This window comes from Lissotriton helveticus, chromosome 5_1 (genome assembly GCF_964261635.1).
Source record: "Lissotriton helveticus chromosome 5_1, aLisHel1.1, whole genome shotgun sequence".
NCBI lineage: Eukaryota > Metazoa > Chordata > Amphibia > Caudata > Salamandridae > Lissotriton > Lissotriton helveticus.
The window spans coordinates 1,774,126,637-1,774,151,650 of NC_136065.1; the positions used below are offsets into that span (position 1 = coordinate 1,774,126,637).

The 25,014-nt window shown below is 47.6% G+C and overlaps 1 protein-coding gene across 4 annotated transcripts in view; it reads right to left on the reverse strand.

Moving 5' to 3' along the window:
- DDX42 (DEAD-box helicase 42) overlaps positions 1 to 25,014 on the reverse strand; it is a 465,634-nt gene that overhangs the window by 189,260 nt on the left and 251,360 nt on the right. For all 4 annotated transcript variants that reach the window (XM_078645044.1, XM_078645045.1, XM_078645047.1 and 1 more), the window contains 2 exons: positions 14,045 to 14,221; positions 13,590 to 13,718 (listed from right to left, as the gene is read on the reverse strand). In XM_078645044.1, the coding sequence (XP_078501170.1) occupies positions 13,590 to 13,718; positions 14,045 to 14,221 (306 nt within the window). The remainder of the gene's footprint in view (positions 1 to 13,589; positions 13,719 to 14,044; positions 14,222 to 25,014) is intronic.

A 25,014-nucleotide genomic window follows, 5' to 3' on the forward strand; every position in this document is an offset into this window, starting at 1 on the left:
TCTCATCACGACCCTGTCACTGTGTATCTGGATGTAGGGTTCCTGCAGTGCGAGTGCCTGCAGTTCGCTCACCCTTCGTAGTGAGGTGATCGCCACCAGGAAGGCCGTCTTCATTGTCAACATTTGCAGTGATGCTTTGTGGATGGGTTCGAAGGGTGCTTTCATGAGCTCCGTCAGTACCACGTTCAAGTTCCAGGCCGGTGGCGGCATTCTCTTTGGTGGCGCTATTCTTTTAGCCCCTTCCAGGAATCTATTCACGACTTGAGATGTGAAGAAGCTTCTCCCTGTTTCTCCTCTTGTGTATGCCACAATCGCTGCTAGGTGTACCCTCAGCGAGGATGAGCTTAGCTTTGCCTTGATTAGGTGTGTGAGGTACCTTAGCACCGTGGACTCCTTGGTCAGTCTCCTTTGGAGTTGTTTCTTGCAACACCATTGAGTGAATCGTTTCCACTTTTCCCCATAGCACTTGCGTGTGCTGGGCCTTCTTGCCTCTCGCAGCACCCGCAGGGTGCTCTCTGGTAGTTTCAGGTGTGCAAATTCTAAGTCCTCAGGAGCCAGGCAGAGAGGTTGAGGCTCTCTGGCTCTGGGTGTAGGATTCCTCCGTTTTCCATGGAGAGTAGGTCTCTTCTTTTTGAGAATTTGTGGGGAGGCCCCTGCGCCATCTCCATTATCTGAGAAAACCACGTCTGTCTGGCCCATTGTGGTGCCACAAGGATGAGCGTCATGTTGCTCTTCATGCATTTGTTGAGCACCCTGGGAATCAGTGGTATCGGGGGAAAAGCGTAGGCAAATGTTTTTGACCAGCTTATCCATAGGGCATTCCCCTGGGACAGTGCCTCTGGTTGCCTGGATGCAAAGTATTGGCATTTTGCATTCCGGTGTGTTGCAAATAGGTCTATTGTTGGGGTGCCCCACTTCCTGAATAGACTCTCTGTTTCCTGACTGTTGAGTTCCCACTCGTGGGATGCTGAAGTCTGCCTGCTGAGCCAATCCGCTTCTACATTGTCCTTCCCTGGCAGGTGTATGGCTAGCAGGTCTATTTTTAGTGGTATGGCCCATTTCCAGATCTCTTGTGCCAAGTTTGACAGCGGGAACGATTGCGTTCCCCCCGGTTTGTTTATGTAAAACATCGTTGTGGTGTTGTCCGTTTGTATTAGCACCTTCCGGTTGTGTAGGTGTTTCTGAAAGGCCTTGAGGGCTAGCAACACAGTTTTCAGTTCCAGGTAGTTGATGTGCCTGACTGCATCTGTAGGGCTCCACAGACCCCTCACTCTGAGCCTGTTCATGTGTGCGCCCCACCCCTTCTGGGATGCGTCTGTGGTGATGGTCGCTGTTGGGTCCGGTGGTGTTAGAGGTTTCCCTTCCGTTATTCTCTCCCTGGTCCACCACCTTATCTCTTCCTGCACCCTGTGCGTTACAACCACTAGATCCTCCCAACTTCCTGTAGCTTGCGACCATTGTTGTTGTAGCCACTCTTGGAGTGGTCTCATTTGTAGGCGTGCATTGGGGACCAGATGGATGCATGATGCCATCATCCCCAAGATCTTGCTCACAGTCCTCACTGTCAGAGATCGCCCCTTCTGGTAGTGACGTTTCTCCCTCAGTAGGCTGAGCGTTCTCTTTTCGCTCGGTAAGACTCTGCATTTTATGGTGTCGATCTGGGCTCCCAGTAAGATCTTCACCTGCTCTGGTTCCATCGAGCTTTTGCCCCAGTGTATGGAGAAACCCAGGTTTGCTAGCGTTGCTGTCACCTGTTCTGCATGCTCTTTGCATGTCCTGTAGCAGTTTGCCTTCACCAACCAGTCGTCGAGGTAGGGGTACACGTGTATCCCCTTTCTCCTTAGTTGTGCGGCCACTGCCGCAAGACATTTGGTGAACACCCTTGGTGCGGACTTTAGGCCGAAAGCTAGAGTCGTGAATTGGTAGTGATCCTTGTTTACAGTGAACCTTAGCATGTGCTTGTGCTGCTTGTTCATGGGGATGTGCGGGTATGCATCTTTGAGGTCTATGGTAGACAAGAAGTCCCCTGCTTTTATCTGAGGAATGACCTCTTGTAGGGACGTCATTTTGAATTTTTGAGTTTTGACGTATTTGTTCAGGAACCGTAGATCCAGGATGGGTCTTAGGCTTCCGTCCACCTTTGGCACTAGGAAGTAGTTTGAGTACACTCCCATGTTCCGTTCTTTGAAGGGGACTCGTTCTATTGCCGCTTTGAGGAGGAGTTCTTGGGCTTCCTCTTGCAGTAGTTGCAGCTCTCTCCCAGAGTGCTGTCTTTTCTTTGGTTTTCTGTTTGGTGGCCTTTTTTCCAACTCTATGCAGTACCCGAACTGCATAATATTGAGTATCCACTTGTCTGTTATTTTTCTCCACTCCTGGAGAAAAAATCTCAATCTTCCTCCTACCGGAGTTGCATGTTCCTTTGTGTCTTGTCCGTGTAGCCCTCTCCTCTTTGTTTTCCCGTGCTCCTCCCCCGGAGGGTGTGGGTGGTAGAGCACCTTCTCTCGTGTGAAGTCACTTAGAGGGGGGCTGTTCGCCGCCTCTTCTTCTCTGGCCCCGTCCATTTCCTCTCGATCGAAAGGACTGGCCCCTGCCTTGGTAGTTCCAGTTTTGCCTCTGCTGCCCCTGGTGGCCTTGGCCGTCACTCTGTTGCCCCTGGTGGAAACTCTGGTGAGAATCTCCTCGCTGGCTTCCACCTCTGCCGTTCGGCCTCCGCGACGGAGTGCCTCTTCTCAAACCCTCTGAACTGCAGGGCTCCCATGGACCTAGCCGTCTCGCCATCCGCCAGTGCGTTGCAGCGTTCCTCTCAATCTTCCTGCCCGTTAGATCCATCCTCCTGCTTTCTTTGTCAGGTGGGGGTCCGGACGTTGTTGGGACGTTTGCCCTTTTCCTGGCCGTTGCAGCGATGATAGAATCCGCTGTGACGGAACCCTTGATGTAAGCTGGGTCTTCGGAGGAGAATTCGTACTTCTTCTCGGTCCTCGGCGTTACAGATCTGCATGTAGCCGGGTCCTGGAAGGCCTCCTTTCCCTGGGCCGTGATACTCTTGAGCATGGGCAGGAACTGGCTCCTTGTCTGTATGGGGAGCAGTGTCTCGAGCAGGAAGTCTGCTTTTGGCTTCTCCTCTTACAGCTTAATTCCATAAGCTGTTGCCGCCTTCCTTACCACCTCATTGTATGCCCCAATGTCATCCGGTGGCGAAGGCCTCGAGGGGTATGTTTCTACCGCCTCCTCTGGGTTTTCGGCCTCGATGTCCTGCCATTCCTGGTCTTGGGCCGTCGAGGAACCTGAACCGTAGCTTAACTGCTGTTCCCCGTAATCCCCCTCTGTGTAGTAGAGGTCCTCCTCCTCTTCGTGCTCCGAAGGTTCCGGAGTTTTCGGCGGCTCTTCGATGTCGAACTCCTCGATCTCCTGTACCTCAGCGACGGTCGGTGCCGGCTTCGGGGGAATCTTGTAACTTTTCATTTTTTCTTCGAAGTCCTTCTTTCTCTGAAGGATGTTCTCCATTTCGGCCTCGAGCCTTCTCTTTTTTCTCTGCATTTCTGCGGCCTGTTCGTCGTCTAGCGTTTCGGCCGCCCTTTTCGCGTCGTCGTCGAAGCTTTCTTCGGCTTTTTTTCTTTCGACGTCGAAGTCGAAGGCCCTTTTTCGGGGGCTTGCTTCGATGACCTTTGCTTTTCGCTGGTCTTCTGCCTCCGGGAGTCCTTCTCGGAGGATCCGCTGGGCTCTTTTTCGGAGGATGCAGCTTCGGTCGTCGATTTGCTCGGCGCCGGTGCTCCTTTCGAGGCTCTGTGCTCTGACTTTCGAGAGTCTGCCTCAGGTTTTCGAGGCCCTGTGGGAGTTTTCGGGGTCGTAGACTCTCCTACCTTATCAGGCGTACTCTTATCGGTCTCAGCGACCGTGAAGTCATCTGGTCCTTCGGCGATGTTGTCCTCATCGTCGGTGGAGAGGCCAAGTTCATAGAGCGTCGGAGCTTGGCCCTTGCCCTGCATCGTGTGGTGAGCCGTCCTCTGTCCTTCTCGAATTCGGAGTGTCTTCGGCTTGAAGACGGAGCAGGCGTTGCAGTCTCTGCTTTCGTGGTCGATTGGCAGGCAGAGGTTGCAGACTGGGTGCTGGTCCTTCTGTGCGAACTTGTGGTGGCAGTTCTTGCAGAATTTAAACGGCGTCTTGTACATCCCTGCGCTCAGGGGGCCCCCTGTGTGCGCATTCCTTCCAGGAGGTCGAAGATTTCGAAGTTCTCTCCTTTCTTCGTCGTCTCCTCCCTAAGGGTCCTCTTCTGTCGTTGTTCTTAGGTCTTCACCTGTGAATTTATGCTGTATTTTCTTCTTTCCTCCTCCAAAACTTCTGGAGCTTCACGCGACGATCCAGACCCAACGGCGGAAAAAAGAATCTGAAGATGGCGCCCAAGGGTGGTAGCTTCCGCCGGAAGCACGCCGACGTCACCGAAAGGACACCAAATGGTGGGACGTCGACGCCCACCTGGGCTACGACAAAAAGAAAAAAAAAAAGAAAAAAAAGACTACGATTCCGGACCCAACCACCAGATTGCGGAATATGCACAGCATAGTGAATCCAGAAAGATTCGCGCTGCAAAACTAAAGATTATTGGCTATCTGGTATCACGTGTGGATGGTCTCATGGGAAGCTGACTGCTGGCAAGCTTAAGGAAGTGCTATAGTCATGTGATGCATGTGTTTAGTTAACGTCTTAAACGGCCAAATAACACTAGACTTCATTAATGTTATTGTCCCTACTTTCTATCATAGTTTACAAAACTTTAGATATCCGGATTAGCATGCAACTTCATGCATTTTACATTTTCTCTTTTATTGTAAAGACTGCTTTCATCGATTATAAAGTTAACTCGTTTATATAAATCTTGTTAAAGGGGTATCAAATCAAATGTATCCAGATCAGGTCTCTATAAAATATCACCAGTGGCACTGTCTGCTCTAAATAGCATTAACCCATGGCAATTCATTATTTAGACCACGGCCTGATGTATTAAGTGAGAATATCCAATAAACTTCCTTTCTTTTACGAATTCTTGTACTTTCATTCTCTCCTGTGTTTTTTCTCTTTTCTAATATTCGCCATTGCATCTCTTCTGGCTTATGTTGTAACTCTAAATAATGTTTCACTAATGGTGCAATGATTTTGGCTGTCCGGATTGCCGAACGGTGTTCCAGTCAATCTAATACGGATTGCTCTTGAGGTCTCCCAACACCCTAATCCGCAAGGGCAGACAATAAGATCGATAAAGATTTGTGTTTTGCAATTCCACATCTGTTGTGCACGGATCGTATAACCATTCAAGACAAAAGTTTCTCCTTCCATTACTGAATCACATGATTTGCATGACTGACATTTAAACGTTCCCTTAATGGGTTTACTGCCATCAATGGTTTTTTTAACAAAAGTTTTGGCGGCATTAAAACGTGAGCGTACCACTATATCTTTGATATTTTTATTGTGTCTTTATGCAAATAGGGGTTTAGGTAATGTTATTTCTTGTTCTGGGTCACACAAATAATGTTTTGAACAGAAGCATCCAGAGGAATAAATCTGTTGTTGTTACAATAGACAACAAATCTTTTGCACTTTGCTGCATAACAAGCTTTGGTAGTAGGCGTTCTTGCTTATTTCAGAATAGTCATACAGTCTGGTGGCAAATTTAAATATTCAAAATCTATGATTTCAGGAGCCAAATCGCTAAGTTGAGCTCTTTGGGATTTGGATGCTTGACTTCTCCATTGTTCTGAGTGAGAAGACGAAGTGAGATGTAGTTTTTCATGTGGAACTACTGATAACTCTAACGGGGTGGTGTACCACAGTTGACGGGCCCATGTGTTAGCTATTAAAATCAATGTGAGATGTTTGTCTGAGTTTGCAAACCGGAAGTAGAGGGAGAGGCAGAAAAGCGTACGCAAATATCCCTGACAAATTAATTCGTAGGGCATTGTCTTTGAAGAGAGGGTGTGGGAACTTAGAGGCAAAGTCTGGGCATAGTGCGTTGTCTACTATGGTGAACAGATCTATTTGTGGGGTTCCCCATTGTTAAAAGTATGTAAGGAGAACTTTTGGATGAAGTTCCCACTCGTGTATTTGCTGCCTCCTTCTGCTGAGGTCAGCAATTTGACTGTTTACTCCTGGTAGGTGTTCAGCCAGAAGACGAATTTTGGGATGGATTACCCAGTTCCAAATGTTCTGAGAGAGGCATGACAGTTGGAGAGAAAATGCCCTCCCCTCCCCCCCCCCCGTTTTTGTACATTGTACATAACTAACGTCCGTGCGGACTAGGACAACTTTGTCTTTGAGATGAGACTGAAAAGCTTTCAGCACTAGAAATACTACTAGCTCTAGATAGTTGGATGTAGAGAGGTTTGTGCTGGTTCTCCTGGAGACCCTGAATTGTGTAATGGTGGAGATGTGCACCTCAACCAGTTAGAGATGAGTCAGCACGATCTGTGGAACAGAGTTGCTGAAGGGCCGCCTTTTTGTTAAATTTTGTGGGTTCCACCACTGCAGAGAGCGATGGGTGTGGCAGTCTACCAACACAAATCTGTTAATTGACCCTGTGATTGATTCCACCGACGTGCTAAACATTCTTGCAGAGGACACATGTATAGTCTTGCATGAGGCACTATTGCGATGCATGATGCCATCATTCCTTGTAGCTGCAAGAAAGTCCTGGCAGGTAAGGTTTGGTCGGTTTAGAATTTTAGCAAATACACTTTGGATATTGCAAATTCTGGCTGCATTTTGAGAGGCTAGAGCCGTGTGAGTGTTGAGAATGGCTCCTAGATAAGAATGTATCTGAGAAGACTGTAGGTGAGACTTTTGCATGTGGACTGAAGCCCATTGGTTGAGTAGCTGTAGCATAGTTTTAGTGTGCTTTAGACATTACTGTTGTATGCTGGCTTTGATGAGCCAGTCGTCTAGGTATGGGAAGACGTGAATTTGTTGTCTTCTGAGATGAGCTGCCACTACTGCTAGACATGTGATAAACACTCTGGGAGCAGTACTTATTCTGAATGGGAGTACTTTGAACTGATAATATTTGCCGGCTATCACAAATCTGAGATATCTGATGAGCTGGATGAACTGGAATGTGAAAATATGCATCTTTTAAGTCTAGGGCGGACATAAAATTGCCTTGCTGTAGAAGTGAAAGGACCTGCTGAAGCGTTACCATATGGAAATGTTCTGACAGTATGTACTGTACACTCTAAGATCTAAAATTGGTCTTAAGGAGCAGTCCTTTTTGGGAGAATAGAAAAAAAAAAGAGTAAACTCCTGAACCTTTGTACTGTAATGGAACTGGTTCTATGGTACCCTTTTCTAAGAGAAATTGCACCTCTTGTTTGAGTTACAGTAAGTGGTCTAGCGTCACTTTGTGAATACGAGGTGGAATGTTTGAAGGATTGGTGGTAAGCTCCAAGCAATAAGCATGTCGGATAAAGTTATGTATTGCCAAATGGGGAGAAACAGTTCAGTCTTCCCCCGACAGGTGTTAAGTGATCGAAGGGTAAGTGTGGGCAAGTCACTGTATGCTAGGGGAAGGAGTGTTGCGTGGTGTGGCGCCTTAACCCCTACCTTTGAAATGGTTTCCTCTATACCCTCCTCTATAGAAACCTCTAAAGTGAGAGGATTGTGTGTTGCCTTTATAAGAGGAAACATTTGGGTCTGAAGATGTAGTTTTAGACCCTGCTCTATAGAAGTATTTGAAGGCGACTGGAGCGCTCCCATGGATTTTGCCACTTTGGTGTCTTTTTTAAATTTTTTCTAAAGACTTATCGACTTCAGGACCAAACAGGTGTTCTTTGTCAAAGGAAGGTGTTTAAAACGGATTGTTGAACCTCAGGTTTAAACCCGGAAATCATAAGCCATGCGTGCTTTCTAAGGAGAATGCTGGTTTTGACCTCTCTAGACGCGGTGTCAGAAGCATCTAGAGCACATCTGATTGAAGATTTAGAAATGAGTTCCCCTCTTGAACTAACTCCTGTGCCTTGGCGTTCATCAGGGAAATATTGGAGCAGTTGCTTCATGTCATCCCAGTGTGCCCTGTCATACCTAGCTAGTAGTCCTTGTGTATTTGTGATGCACCAGTGGTAAAAGGCTTGTGCTGTCACTCGTTTCCAAGCTTAGAATCCTTGCCTGGGGAGGTGCAGCACCAGAGGTTTATGAAGTAGCTCTTTTGCGAGCATTGGACACCATTAGTGAGCCGAGAGGTAACTGTCCATTGATAAATACAGGATCAGATGGAGAAGGTTTATACTTTGTATAGACTCTGGGAGTCAAAATACGTGCTCGCACCGGGTCTTTGAAGAGATCATCTGCAAGCCTCATCATGCCCTTTAGCATAGCGAGTGTATGACTTAACCAGTGTTTGGACCCAAGTGTTTCAAATAAAAAGTCTTCTTCTAATGACTTTGTTTGAATCAGTTCTTGATAAGCCACATTATCATCTGGTAGTGATGGCTTTGCAGGGTAAAGGGCTGGGTCAATATCCAATGGAGGGTCAATGGTGTAATCATTCCATGGGTCAACAGGCAAATTAGTGTCTTCTTCATCAATATCATCCCCTCAGGCTGTGTATGTGGAGAACCCTGAGCTGTTATGTGAAAGGATCTATAACTGGTAAATGTGGAGAAGATGGTGTAGGGGAGTTTGGGGCAGGATAAGCATGTCCTTTTTCCTTCTTCATAGGAATCTTATATGCAGGATCCTCTGAAGAAAGTTTGCATTTGGCTGGTGTTTTAGCAGAAATATGTCCCCATCAGGATGGAACTAAATCGTGTTTTGTTTAGGATCCAATTTTGCTTTAAAAAGGTCTCAAATTGGTTTGGGAGGCTTGGGGAGGTTGTCCTTTGAGTTTGGCGCTGAGACAGATGTGCTTTTGGGAGCAGAGGGTTTCGGCTCCGAACCAGATTTGTCCTTTGAACCGGAGGGTTTCAGCTCAGAACCAAATCTGTCCTTCGAACCAGAAGGTTTTGGATCCGAAGATGATTCCGGCCGACTCGGTCCAGAGCCGGAAGACTGGATTTGTTTCGGTGCCGAGCCAGAAGGCGGGGCATCGGAATCATGGTCTTGGTGCAGACCTTGGCCAGAAGACAGAGGTGGTGCCGCTAGCTTATGCTTTTTGGAAAAGGTTTCAGAGGGCAAGAGGGCTTCGGTACTCACATCACCCTGTCCCAGAGGTACGTCTTCCAACTCCATATCGATCTTGAGTTTAGAATCAGACTCTGGAATGGAGAAGGCCTCTTCTGTCGCCGACGTTTCAACCTCTTCCTGCTCAGATTCTTCACCGAAGATATCCGGAGTGTGTTGAATGCTTTGGTGTTGCATTTCTCATTAATGCGCCCAACTATTGTGTAGAGTTTTCTTGGACCGAAATGATTTACAGGTGTCGCAGTCTTCCTCCTTGTGCTCCGGAGAGAGGCACAAGTTACAAACTTGATGTAGGTCAGTGCATGGGTACTCGGTGCAGCACCAATGACATAACTGGAACGGAGCTGTTCCATAGGCGGAAGGGTGGACTGACGCGGCTAGGCCCTAGGGCCGCACTGATGTTTCCGACTGAAGATAGTGTGTTTCCTGATTGATTTGATATCGAGAGAAGATGGAAACTCGTACAAGAACAATACCTTTGAGGGTAGAGTGGATTGCACACCGAGGAGAACCTGAAGAACGGAATCGAAACGGAGCTCAGCAATAAGTGTTTGAACCAGATCGCAGAAAAACCAAATAAACAAGGTAGTCAATGCCCATGCGCACTATCAGCGAAAAGAAGAGTCACCTTACATCGTGACTGGAAAGACTTCTTCTAAGAAAAACAACATGCAAACATCCGGAAAAAACACTAGATGGCAAGAGTATGCAAAGCATGTGTATCTACAGCACATATGCCTCGAACCGGGGGTTTGCTTTTTACTGGGGACACACTTGGTCGCCCAGGCGGCGAGTAAAGGCTTATGTGCTGATCCATTAGCTGTACTAACTTCTGAACTGAGCAACCAAAGTAGGCACTGCACAGTATCAAACAAATCGTTACATTAAGCCCTACTTGTATCTCAAGCCAAAATGTATGTAACATGTTGCAGTGTGAAGCTTTAGTAAAGCTGCCGCTTTGCTGCCTTTAAAACTCCTGTGCCTTTCCTAGCACATGTGAAAAGTGTTCCATAAGACAGCTTTCTGCCCTCCTGGACAGACGTGCGGATTCCTTTCAGGAAGACCAATGAACAATTGCAGGTCCGGGAGGTATCACCTTCCTCCTGCAGGCAGCCCCCAAATAGCAGGCTTCAAAGGTGCCATTGAAGGACCTGAGGTGTTAAACTGGGCGGGGTAAGTGGGGGGTGAGGGGCAGACTGACATGTGATGCAGAGGGGGAAAATCAGTTGCCAAACCGGTTTACCCAGAGGCATGTAGCCCTGAGGCAGCCACACCCTGGGGGTGGGTTAGTAAGGTCTGAGTACAGAGAGGGGTCTCACCATCTTGGGAGTGGGCAGAATGGTGCATCTTAGGATAGCCAAATGCCACACTCCACAGGAAGTAGTCACCAGGAGGGAGGGAGGGAACCTGGTAGCCCATGGTAACCCTGGTAGCTACCAACCGCATCCTGCCTGGAGTGCACCATCTGAGCAAAAAGAGGGCAGCCCTGGCCCCCACATCTCGATAGAGTTTTAAGGACCAAAGGATATCTGCCCTGCTGCACCGAGGACGAGCAAAGAGAGGCTGCACCAACAAAGACTGCACCTCCTCCACCTGGTATCTAGTGGAGAGGGAGTGTGCCTTCAGTGTCTTGCTCAAGGAAAAATTGTCTACAAAGTCCAGTCAAGCTAAGAAGACTCCAAGAGCCAGCTGAATGGCCTATTTGCAGCACAGGGACACAACAGCTGTAAAAAGCCTAGTGTGGCAAGTTGATAACCCAAAGTCTTCAAGCCACAACCACAGCCATTGTGCAGCACAGAGCAAACCAGACGCATGAATTGCACCAGAGTTTGCGGAGTCCGGGATGCAGTTGGAGAGTTGGTGGGACCCTCAGAAGTGTTAGAGACCCATGAAGGAAAGGCCTGTGACCACAAAAACCGGAGAATGGTAGTCCAGTGGCAACTGGACTTTGTGGGACATCGACCCAGCAATCAGAACCCCCGCACCATCTTCTTGGACCGAGGAATCCCAGCAGGAGGACCATCATCAATCGCATCCAGAGCTTCTTCTGCACCTTTCATCCCTTGCATGATTATCACCCCATAGGAAACCACTTCAAAGCGGATAAAGTGCCTGGAACTGCTTAAGGACTGCTTCTTGGAGTGGAGAAGTGTGGCTCACTGGTTAGAGGAGGCAGACCTGGAAGCAGAGGTCAGCCTGGGACCAGGGTTCAATTCCCGGCTCGGCGGGGACTTGAGTCCTAAAATGTCAATGGACTCGACAATTCTCGCTCCGGTGCCTACTCGATTCACGGGTTCACACTCTGCGACTCTGGGCAATAGCTTGCTTAATCTCCACAACGGCCCCTCGCAGCGGGATGCCTGGCTTTCACCTTGCGGATACCCTGCCGGGTTATCTCACAGGGGAATACCAGGACGGGTTCCCTAAGCAAGCGCTTAGAAACCGCTCGGTGATTTGCGCTATATAAATTCCTGTACATTTACATTTACATTCTTCTGTGAAGATACCTGTTCTTGAGGACCTGGCTGGTCCCCCCGATTGACTCCCTGCTGGAGTTGGTCTCCCTAAGTACTGCTAGTAGGTGGACTTCTAAATGACCGTACCGACACTTACCTAAGTTTTCTTTCAAACAAAGTTTTTAAGTGTCCAATTAGTGGACTTTGCCATAGCTAGTTCACGGTTCAGTGAAATTGCTTTAGTTTATTATTGCTTGTAAAATCTATATCCTTTTCATTCTAGTGTCTAAAATCTTACATAAAGACAGTCTATTTTTATAAATTGGTGTCTGATTTGAGTGTAGTGTCGGTTTCTACTTCAATTGTTTCTAGTGCTATTTAAATGCTAAACACTTTTTCCTCGATCTAAGCCTTGCTACTCAGTGCCACAGTTACCCAGGTTTGAGCTCAGGGTTTGACAGACAAAACCCAAGGGTCTGAAATGGATTGGCAAGTGTATTACACAGTGAAGTTGCACAACCACATCATATAATACTCCCCATTTACTCACGTCAGTGAACTGATTCACTTGCGTGCCGTGGAGACTGTAATTGAATCAGTAGCCACCGATTCCGGATGTAGGCAGGGTCCTACGTGGAGTGTCTGCAATTGTACTACGTGTGGTTAAAGCTTCCATCGTTGCTGGTTCCTTGAAGGCTTTCCTTCCCGGGACCAGCACACTTTAGCATTGGGAGAATTTGGCTCCTTGTGATAGCAATACAGTTTTAACCCAGAAGCAAGACTCCCCTTTTTCCTCTGGCACCCGTTACACCACTGCGCTGAACACAGATATGTTATATAGTGGCTAGGGCCACAAGAGGTATGTGTCCACACAGTACTCTAGTGTGTCGAATTGGATTTCCTGCCAGTCCTTAGGTGTCAGCCTTGAACCTCTCCTCCTGGTAGGAGAGGTCATCGAACTCTTCGAATTTGAAGACCTACAGCCGCTGGCTCTGGTGTCGGTGGGAGTTCTAACTCAGATTCTTCAGCTTTGACCAGTGCTACCTTTGAAGGTTGTCAAATTCCTCATTTCTTTTGATTAAAGCATCCCTATTGGTTCCAAGGTGCCACTTTTTCTTTCAACGTTGAACGCTTTCTTATCGGGGTCTCGCGGATACAAACCACGCAACAGAGCTTCCTGGGTGAACATCTGCCATCGAGGAGACACACACAATAATGAGAAGGAAACAAAGACAATTCCGGACCCAACCACTAGACTAGATGACGGAATAATACACAACAGTCTTTAACCTGCATAACTAACAGTTTTTGTAACCATTATCACATATGTTTTAGAGAGACAGCCAAACCTATGATGACTGCACAGCGATCTGTCTGCCGGTGAGGTGTGCATGCAAATACCTCAGAATACAATAAATCTTTGGATGGAATGCAGTAATTGTATTTTTTATTTTCTTAAAATATTGCTGCAGGCCTTGCTAGTGTATGGGTTCTTTTGGCTGGAAAATCCATAGCATCTGACACCCAGACGTGTGTGCTTCAAAATCTTAATTTATGGGCATTATTTCTCATGATTCTCAAAAAGGGCACTTCTGCTTCTCTCATTTTGCTGATGCTTTTTAAGAAGTCTTCCTATAATGATGGGAAGAAGTATTGGAAAGACCAGCATAGTTTATGTAGTCTGCATTCCAGCATTTCTCACTAAGGAAGTTTATGAATGACATATGCACAGCATGTGAATCCAGAACAAAATCTAACTGCAAGACATAACTCAGCATGTTAAGAAGCAAAGAATGTCTTTAACCTGCAAATTACTACAGCATATATTTTGGACCTTAGCATATACACTGTGGCAAGTCTTTGGGCACTAAGCAATGTCTAAGGGCACTGAACAATGAAAAATCCATGCAATACAGCACCCTCACAAAAACGGTCTGTCTGACCTCTAGCCTTTTAGCATATACTCACAGGTGTACAGACTACAATCTCTGCACCTTCTTGCAGGGCTTTTGCCTGTTCCCACATGCTTCCACCACCATAGACCGCCACTGATCGCAGGTTGTAAGCTTTTCCAAACCTCTTACATTCAGAATGAATCTGAAAATAAAGTTCAATACAATTACTCACTATTATTTTTAATTAACTGTTTGATTTTATCATCATACCGTCAAAGCTTTAAACCCTCGTAAATTTCTCAAAAAGTGCTCAGAATGGCAGAATTGATACTAACTCAGAATAGTACTTGCCTCAGAAACTTTGACTTCCAGCGGACACTGAGAAAATTCAATGTGCCTAACATTCAACATCACCATAAACTAAACATGTTTGTATGAGAGGGGCAGGATTTATAATTTGTCTACCAAACATACATACCTCTCCAGCAGGCCAGGTATACTATAAAAAATAAATGTTGCATCTTTTACCTGTTGGCACAGCTCTCTTGTGGGACACACAATCACAGCAATCGGCCCATCCCCAACTTGCAGTTCCTTCTGATCCATGATGTGAACCAATATAGGCCAGATAAATGCTGCCGTTTTTCCACTGCCGGTCTTCGCAATACCAATTATGTCCCTGCCACTCAGTGCAACTGGGACTCCCTTTACATTAAATCAAAAACAGGACATATCAGCTTAGTTCAAAATCATTATGAACATTTAAAGTGTGTGTAAAGTTAATATAATGTCATTGTTATAGGATAGTGATTTATTTGCGGTGGACAAGTGTCCAGCTCAAAGGATAAGGGCACCATCTACTAGATGTCAAACTAATTAATTAAAACAGCCCTGTGCTCAATCCCAAGAAATAGGACATCAAGCAGTCAAGCTTAAATCAAAGGCAATGTGTAAAGTATTTAAGCAGAGAAGAAATGCAGAAAAGGTCAACCAAAACACAATAAAATTCCACAACCAATTTTAAAATAAAGAGAAAACTATTAAGGTACACTAGGACCAAAACAACAAACACCCAATAATGGGACTCCCAGATATGAATTTTAAAATATTTAAGTAAAAACTTTCACAAAAAAAAGCATAAAGCACCAAGCGATTTGAGGACAACCGTGATGCAGCCCTGGCCGGATACAAGTGGATTAGTCCAGTGGAAACTAAGTCAGAACCATTGAAAATGATTCTATCTCCTAATGCAGAAAGTGTCATTTTTTTCACAAGCGAAGAGAAAAAAAACCCCGCTTAAACAGCCCGCTTCTAAAACGGTAGTTGCCACAGCCATGGAAACATGGAAACAAAGGCTAAATACTTAAAGCAGGGTGCTCCTGCTTGATCCTTCAAGATTTGAAAGGGACTGTCATTTTTTCGGAGGTGCTGGGAGCCTTTACCAATACGAACCAGAAATTTAACCAGACACAGAGTGTAGGAAGCGGGCTCTGTATATGGTATACCAATAAGTGGTTATACCGTGCTAAATCCAGAGAATCCCCCAGAAGGATACAGGGCTCAATGCAAACTCAAATTGCGATTTGTGGTAGTGTGGGCAAGCAGCCTTAGGCCGACCACAGAGGAGCGTAAAAGATTCGTTATTCACACAATGACCAATAAATGACATGATTCTAAAAGGAAATCCACACCAATTTTATTTTAAAAAATAAGCTTTTTTTTAATTTAATTTTAAGACCAAGATCTTCGCAAAAAAGTAAGTATGTTTTTCAGGAAAAATACTTTTGTCTTTTAAAAGTCGACACAGTTCAATGTCATTCTATGGAGGAAAACAACAATGTGGTTTGATGGATAAGTACCCAACTTACAGTATCAGTCTTCAGGGTTTAAGATCAGGGGGATCAGAGGGAGAGGTGCAGGTAAGAACAAAGTCTGCACCACAAGCGGCTTGGTGCAGAGTGCAAATACAGCATGGGGCGCCTGTAGGAAGCTGACTCTGTATATACTATTCCAAAATGAGGTATAGTGTACACAGAGTCAAATGGAACCAAAAAGTAGGCAGAGATAAAAGTAGATAGCACCTTACTCCCTATTTGTGGTAGTGTGGGCGAGCAGTAAGGCTTTATCAGAGGGTAGTGTTAAGCACGAAGAGCGTGAGGTGAGAGGAGCCTCGCGAACAGAAGTGTCTAAAGTTGCTGTCTCATTGTTTATCCTCTGATGCCTGTAACTTCTGTTACTTTTTGTTTTTAATCGCCTTGGAGCTTTTTATCGCTCTTGTATCCTCTGTATTTTTAGTTGCTTGTTTGCACTTTTTAGGCAGATATTTGCACATTTGTACAATAACTTTGCATGTATCATTTGTACTCACCTCTGTGTTTTCATTGATTGTGCTGATGTTTGCCTCAGCTCCCCCGGTCCAACGCAGCGCTTGCCGTTTGTTCGGCGGGAAGCGGACACACCCCCTTACCTGGCCTGCCTGACTTCCGGCGGGGAAGATGGAAGCGCTAGTTTTCCCATGCCAGCCAGCTACTTAACTCAATGCTGAACCGGGCGCACCACCGGTGTGCCAAAGGGAAGCCCGTCTGCGGCAAAAAGGGGCCGCTCCTTATGCCCATTTTTTCCGCTACTCGGCTACTGAGTTAAAATTATATCAGGGACATCCCTGTATTAATGATATAACCTGCAATATTTTACAAGAAAACCGCATCTTAGTTCAAAGACACATCTTCCCTGAAATTGACACAAATCCACCTCTTACCCGCTCCATATCTCCACCGGTCTGTGTTTACCCCAAAATCCAAGTGTTAGATGGTTTTAAAGTTTGTTATCTTAACACCCGTTCTATGATAAGTCACCAACTAGAAATTTTTCAGCTCCTGGACTCCGAAAAGCCTGACATTTTCCTCCTCACCGAAATGTGGCTCACGGAGGAATCTGCTCCCGATATACTAGCAGCCCTACAAGATCATTTTTACATCTTACAGGCCAATAGTTCCTCAGGGAAAGCTGGTGACGGGGTTACAGCTATTATCCGATTGAGTCTTCAGTTCACTTCTCTAAAGGTCACTGGCCCACCCTCAGTTGACCGCTTAATCCTGAAGTTCGAATCCCCTTCCTCATCTTTTATTTGCGGCCTGTTCTATACTATGTTTCCCCAGGCGTCAGGGGAAATAATATCCCACCTCGTAATCGACCATTCTAGAATGTTGATAATTGAGGATTTTAACTATTGGCCCGATGATGTTAGGGAAAGCTCTAGTTCGGTGGAACTGACAGACCTCTCAACAGGGATGAACTGTGTAGGAAAGTGGGTTTTTGTTGCAGTAACCCCCCCGCCACACTTTTTGCCTGATTACTGATGCACTTTTCCTTGGAGTGCCCTGGGTTCCTGCCAATCAGGTTCCCAAGGCCAGTGTTCTTCCCCAAAAAAATAACCCAATTGGTATCTCTGGCCAAAGGTCAGCCCCTGGTAAATGGTACAGCAGGTACCCAGGGCACTGTGACCAGGGAAGACCTCTAAGGGCTCCAGCACTTACTGTGCCACCCTTAGAGGCCCTGTACCTTGACACTCACACACTGCGTGTCTTCATGCAAAGCTAAGTGAAGAGTCGACATGGCACACATCCCTGTGTGCCATGCCCACAAAACACTACCCTGGCAAACATCAGCCCCCCCAAGCTGGGTGCCCTGTGCCAGTGGTGAGGGTACGGGTGCATGAGCCCTGTACCCCTACAGTACCCAGGGCCATTCCTGGGCACTGTAAGTGCAGTGCTGCCATTAAGAGTATATAGACCTGGGAGTTTGTTATTACGAACTCCACAGCACCATAATGGCTGCACTGAGAACTGGGAAGTTTGGTATCAAACTTCTCAGCACATTAAACCCACACTGATGCCAGTGAGGGATTTAATGTAAATTGCACAACAGAGGGCATCTTAGAGATGCCCCCTGAAACTCGACCAACTCCTAGTGACCTGACTGAGTGGCTGCCTAGGCTGCCACGACAAGACATGTTTCTGGACCCCTGGGTTGAGAGCTTGCTGCTCTCGGAGGCCTGAAACAATGCACATCCTGTGCAAAGGTTCCAAGCCCCCTCCCCCAGGATGGGCAGGGTTCACGAAGGGGTAGCTTCAAAGGCATGCCGCCTTTTCGAGCCTCTCCTGACCATTTGCTGCTTTCAGCAACTGGCCCCCACTGGTTCTACCCCCCAGTTTGGGCAGGAGAACTGGCTGGAAAAACAAGTGAGGAAGAGAGGTGTGTCCACCTCTGCCAACTCCACCTCTAAGGTGGGGGAGGCAAGGTGAAGCACAACCTCGAGTCCCCACCATCTTGAGGATGGGGGGACTCAGCCAAACAGGGCCAGGCTCCTGCCAGATCCTGATTCCGAAACAACAAAGAAGATCAAGAAAAAAGAAGACATGCCGTGCAGCTGCTAACAAGGAGGACGACACCAACCGACTTGGCCCCCAGCCCTACCGGCCTGTCGACCCTCAAACCTGCTCCTGCTAAATCCCGGCGTCTCCTGTGGTCAGCAACCTCGAAAACCCTTGAGGACCTGACTGTCTTGCTCAACTAAAGACTGGGATTCCCACGAGCAGTGGTTCTGCTCAAACATCTCCAATCCTGGTGCCAGCCAGGAACCGAGAATCCAGCACACACTGCACCCGCAGAGCCCGGCCCGTGCCGAGTGATAAAAGACCACGAGGACGTCCCCCCGGCGACTGACCATGAATCCAGCACCCAAGGATTTTCGTCGACGCTCCCGACGACGCCTGCAGGCTCAACTCCAGGGACCCCCCCCCAACCGCGACCAGCAGAGGGTAAGATTTCCCGACGTCTAAAGACACCCCTGCACCCGGCGCCCCACGGCCCCCTGTGCGCAACTCCTGGGTGTCTACCCAACCTACAGCTTAACAACTTACCCTTCGAAGTGGTGGTCGCACCTGAAGAGTCGCCGTCCCCGAGCTTGAAACCTTTATTCGTCACACAGCTTTCCCATTGAAATCCATTGGGTGCCCGACGACCCAAAAGCACCCTGCACCCAGCCGCCCCAGTGCCACTGGATGTGCACCAATTGTCCTGTTCGACTTCTCCACTTGCCCTGAGCAAGTGACTAGGAGCTTGGCTCCCACAGCTCCGTGGCTTGCCTACCCGCCATAGGCTAACATTGGGCCTACTCTCTCTGCACCCGGCTGCTGCTGAGGGTGTAACTATAGTACCGACCTGAACCTGGGAGACCCCCCGAGCCTTACCCCAGAACCTTAACTCTGCCAGTCGAGTACTTACTTGAAAGCCGATAACTTACATTTTCTCCATAGGGTAACTGACTGGTTTTCACTTGGAAATTCTTCTAAATCTCGAGTTTTGAAACGTAAAAATATTCACTAAAAATCATCCGATCAACGAAAACGAAATTACTCACCAGTTACCAGGAGAGATCCCAGTGCTGGATCTTAGTACCCATCACTGATCAGACAAGCATTTGCAATGGAATAGGACTCGCGTCAGGTAGAGTTAGAGCTTTTGAAGTTGCAAATAATAATGCAACACCAATAGCTGTAATTTTTAGTAATGAGAGACCTAACTATGCCACTATGGCACAAAATGCACACACAGATGACAGAACAATGGGAGTTCGTAGTTGGTAAACAAAAGATATGCGATTACAAACTAGGCCATAGAGACATCGCATAAAAAAAAATGCGAGGCCCGTTGCATTGCAAATGCTTGTTTCCCTCTGGTGTCTAGAGGGATTTCTGTCCCCTTTGGGGGAGAGGGCAGAAAGACAGTTCCATTTTTCCTTGGGGGAGAAGGGGCACTTGATCATGCATGGGGTGGCAGCCCATCCACCATGAAAGCCAATGATTCTTAAGCAGGGGGCTGACACAAAGCCCACTCTAAATCTATACTGGATACAACAGGTCTGTCTGCCAACAGACAACTAAATCAGTCAGTAAGAGAGACCTAAAATATATATCTTTTAAAACGGTAAGTGGGAATCTTTTCAAGTCACAACTGTGCAAGCCCTTACATCTTTTATAGTTAAATAGGTTACACAGATAATCACAAACCAACCAACTTTACTCAACTGTGCCAAATTATAACGAGCAGCATCTAGGCACATCACGCTAAATGTTTTGTTTAATAGGGAAGTAATTGGGTAAAAGAGAATAGCTAGGTCTATGCACTGTTTGCCAGGACTTTGTGGAAAAGTAAATTTTGCCATGTTCTGTGTCCCTACGTGTCCTCCATCTTATGTTATGTGTGCATGATTAATATGCATATGTATTCCCCATGTTCGATTAAAGACGCAATTACAGTTGCGTCCATCTCTAGTATGCCAGTTTCCAGTTCTCGTGAAATCTACGAATATCAGGCCTATGTAAAGCTACGTTGCCACGTTTCTCAGTGTGCACGTTATTTCATTGTAAAGTCCCCGTTTCTAGGCCTCAAATGGGCCCGGACACCAGATTCAGCTTCTGTCTCCTGAACCCTCGCTGAGGAGCGATACAGCCCCCACCTGTATCCTCGACCCTTCACTTACTTCCTGCCTCACAGTGCCCGGCTCAGCCTGGCTCTGCCTCTGAGTCTGCCAAGAGTATGTTATGATTCTAGTTATCAGTCCAGCCCTCCTTCTCTGCATTCCTAAGCTACTGAATCGCATCAATAGTTTCCGTCATTGTCTAGCCTTTACGTCTCCATGTAAGAGAAATACTGTATTAATGGTCATTTAATATTCTTCATCACGCACTACATGTAGAATAATGCATGCTCCAGTCTTAGAGTCTGTTAGCCTTTACCCCGATAACTTTTAGTTTATATCAACATGTTCTCTAAACATCAGATACTAGATAGTGTTTAGGTACATGTCGCCCTGACTCTCCAGACTTCAGTCTCTGCTCCTAGCACAGAGTTCATAGCCCCCAGCTTCTCCTAGTAACACGTCATTGTCAGTTTGCGCGCACCATTAGGTTAGAGGTCCCGGCTCCTTAGGTAGCCCCTCCATGTTTCCGCCCCATTTATGACATATTCTGTTACGTTTACATCACATGTCTATGTATACGCCTCTTGTTACACCTACTTTCACCCTTATCTTTCGCGACTGCTATTGACCACACCCACTGCTCCGCCTACTGTAATTCATTGTAATGCAACTGTGTGAGAAGTTGGCCTGATGTGCAGTGCTCACTATTCTAGTGATCACTATATATCAGTCCAAACAACCCTTATTGATGATTGGTTGTAAGTCAACCTTATAGACCAGCTATCCTAGTAGCATGGATACGAGCAGTCTAAGGCTAAGACTCTAGAGGGCGTGTTAAGCCAGCTGTTTTACCATCACATTACCCCTTGAACACCCAGTGAAAGGACACCACACAAGTGTTATGAAAATAAACAGTGTATTTATTAGAATCACAACAACCCTGTACTCTTTATGAGGACAGGGTGCTAAGCACACAACAAAACTCTTACGAAAATACTTTTAAGTTAGCACGTTACACAAATGCCCGAGGGGCACGAAAAACCATATACTTTCAAAGTGGAATGCGAATTACTAGCAGGTAAGTAACAGTTCTAATAGGCTTTGGAATCGCTAGGACTGGACTAGGGAATCGTTAGATTACTACTAGGAGGCCCAGGGGACTCGGGTGCAGAGTGTGCACTCTCACGCGGGATGCGGGACAAAGTCTATGGAAGCTAGAATTCACAAAGTTAGTGTTCACGGGCGAACCCGACCTGGTAGGAAGAAAACGACAGTGGATCCTGACCCTAGGATAGTGAGGCTATGCTGGGACACCGAAGTGCCGAAGTTACCTAGCCCAGGGGCTGCAGCTGCATAGGTCTGAAAAGACGTCGGGGATCTCGTTGCCGGACCAGGAGCCTGGAAGAAGGAAGTTGCTGGCAGGCGACCAGTGAAGGAAAGTTCGATGGATCCAAGCCTGGATCAAGGAAGAAGAAAACCTGTAAGCAGAGGGGACCAAGTTCTTGAATCACTAGCCAGTGATTAAGTGGGCACCAGGATGGCACCGGGCGAAGTCACCGCAGTCAGGTGAGTGGGCGCTGCTGGGCTCTGCAGTCTCTCGGACCAGGAGGCGTTGTCGGCGACCAGGATGGAGGTGCGAGCTGTCCCACGAAGGATGAAGTCGTTGGCGTCGAAGTTACCCAGGATTGGGCAACAAGCCTTGGCTAATTCAAGCCCACGCGGTGGACTCAAAATGGCGTCTTGAGTGGACCAGGAGGGTCCAGGGTGCTCCTCTTCTGGGAGGGAGCAAGGGCCAGTCTGGAGCAACCAGACCAGCAGCAGAAATGTCGTCGGGCGTCGTCAGGAAGGCCACAAGCCAACGGGCTAGTAGCCAAACAACGCGGTGAGCAGCGGAAAGCAGAAGGGCCCCACGCAGATCGTGGAGATGCTGGGGGGCTGCACTTCGGAGCTGGAGCTGCTCAGAGTCGGGGCTTCTCGGACCCCAAAGCACTCACCAGTAGATTACTCGGCGGGCTTGCTGGAAAGAAGTCGTGCAGTCTTGCAGATGGCCGGTCCCTTGAGGTCTCGTCGCACCCACGGTTCTCAGCTGGGCTGTAGAGGTGGGTAGAGGTCAGAGGTGCCAGGGAAGCCGGTTCTCGTCGAGCTGGGCAGTCGGATTCCGGAGGAAGGACTTACAGCAGACCGCAGTGTTCTTAGATGGTGCCTGCGGATGCAGGGTGACTACTCCTTAGTCACAAGGGAGAAATCTTAGGAAGAAGTCTTGAGTTCCTTTCGCAGAAAGTAGTTTCAGGATTCAAAGATGATCTGATTTGGAAGGGGGCCAGTCTCTACCTTTATCCTGTAAAAAGGGGCTGGCACGCGACTAGGTCCTGCCCTATGGGTGGGACCAGGAGGGGGGTGGTTACACCCACTTCCTTGGCGGGCTTTTCCCCAGCACAGGGTCTGGAGTGACCCTGGAACTGGTTCCAGCCAGCCTATGCACAGTGAGCACCGGGGTGCCACGTGCAGTCACCTTCCTCTAAAGCCCTGCCTACCTACAATACACAAAACCCTGTCTGGGACGGTGCTGGCACCGCCCCTGGCAGGAAACCCTTTGTCCTTATCTCCTGCTCTGGGAGGACTCCCAGCAGCAGGAGGGCAGACTTGTGTCTCGGTGGCAGCATCCATTTTGTGGATGCTAAGGCTCTGTCTGACTTTTAACCGGGTTATAGGTTACAGGCATGTCGTGTCCCTCTAGAAGGGTGGAATGCTAACCCCGTCGCCAGAATTGGCGAGGGGTTAGTATTCCAATTCGTATGACACCTTACTCGACATGTTTTGATAAAGCTATACCAGAGTTGGCACATAACCGCGAGGATTATAATGCACTTAAGAGTATATGGTATGCGATATCATGGAAACGGCTAAGGGATGGATCCCGAAAGCCGCAGACAGGCTCAGCTCATGCCAGAGCACCATCTCACACGATTCCAAGCACTCTGCCTTCAGGATTGTTAAGGCCTGCCATAGGAGTGACTGATAGGAGATCTGTGTGTCCATTTTAGGGTTAGATATAGGTATACTATATCTAAAGCAAAGGGTGAGTACACCACCTTGCCCCAGCTGTCGTGCAGCCAGTTGTGTCAGTTTTAGTTAGTCAATCCAGGGGTGGCATAATACATGCTTCAGCCCCTGGGAGACTTCTGGGTGCACCTCAGCCCTGGGTACAGGGACTTGGAGAGGGCCCAGTGCCAATTCAGTACCTAAGTACAATTTGGATAGAGAGAACAGCTAGGCTGTGGGTCTGATTAGCAGGCCCACAGCCAGGGAAAGTCGTAAACCAGTGCAGCAAAAAGCAAAAATCTGGGTGATCATAGGATTGCAGACCCTACTCTCCTACATGACCCCCCCCCAAACTTTGGGACAATAAACTAACCTTGACCAGGTGAGTCTTCTTGCTCTAAGTGGAAATACCTGGAGAGCCCATCAGCATTGCTGTGATCAGTCCCAGGTCTATGCTCCACTGTAAAATCCATCCCCTGTAGGGAAATGGACCACCTAAGCAGTTTGGGGTTTTCACCCTTCATCTGATTTAGCCACAAGAGGGGCTTATGGTCTGTCTGAATGGTGAAGTGAGTGCCAAACAAGTAGGCCCTCAGCTTCTTCAGGGCCCAGACCACAGCAAAGGCCTCCCTCTCAATAGCTGACCAATTTTTCTCTCTGGGTGTCAGCCTCCTACTAATGAAAGCAATAGGCTGATCATTACCATCAAAATTCAGTTGAGACAGAACAGCTCCCACACCCAACTCAGAAGCATCTGTTTGGACAATGAATGGCTTGGAGTAATCTGGACTCTTGAGGATAGGTGCTGTGCACATGGCCTGCTTTAGGTCATTGAATGCTTTCTGACAGCTTGCTGTCCACTGAACTTTCTTTGGCATCTTCTTGCTTGTCAGGTCATTAAGGGGGGTCACTATGGACCCATAATTTCTGACAAACTTCCTATAGTACCCAGTCAGGCCCAAGAAAGCTCGAACCTGAGTCTGGGTGATTGGAGGAGTCCAGTCCTTGATGGCCTGTATCTTACTCTCCAGTGGCTGAACCTGGCCTCCACCTACAAGGTGGCCCAGGTATACAACCTGTGACTGCCCTATCTGGCACTTTGTGGCCTTGATAGTGAGGCCTGCCTTTTGCAGGGCCTCTAACACTTTCCTCAGGTGGACCAGGTGATCCTCCCAGGTGGAGCTAAAGACAGCAATATCGTCAAGATAAGCTGCACAGAAGTCATCCAGCCCAGTGAGGACTTGATTCACCAACCTTTGGAAGGTGGCAGGTGCATTTTTCAGTCCAAAGGGCATTACCACAAATTGATAATGCCCTCCAGGGGTAGAAAATGCTGTCTTAGGTTTGGCTTCCTCAGCTAACCTGATTTGCCAATACCCAGCTGTCAAATCAAATGTGCTTAAGAAGTTGGCAGAAGCCAATCTATCTATAAGCTCATCTGCTCTTGGTATTGGGTGGGCATCAGTCTTAGTGACTGCATTGAGGCCTCTGTAGTCTACGCAAAACCTCATCTCTCTCTTACCACCCTGGGTGTGAGGCTTTGGCACTAGAACTACTGGGCTAGCCCAAGTGCTATCTGAGGGCTCAATGACTCCCAGTTCCAACATTTTCTGCACTTCAGTTTTTATGCAGTCTCTAACATGATCAGGCTGTCTGTAGATTTTACTCTTGACAGGCAGACTGTCTCCAGTGTCAACATCATGGGTACACCAATCAGTTTGGCTGGGTGTCAGAGAGAACATATGTCGAAAGGATTGCAGAACTTGCCTGCAATCCTGTTGCTGATGTTCAGTGAGGCTGCCACAAAAGACAACACCATCAACTGATCCATCATCAGGATTCTGAGTGAGCAGGTCTGGGAGAGGGTCACTCTCTTCCTCCTGTCCCTCATCTGTGGCCATGAGCAAGCTCATGTCCTTCCTGTCAACATATGCTTTGAGCCTGTTAACATGGAGCACTCTGAGAGGGCTCC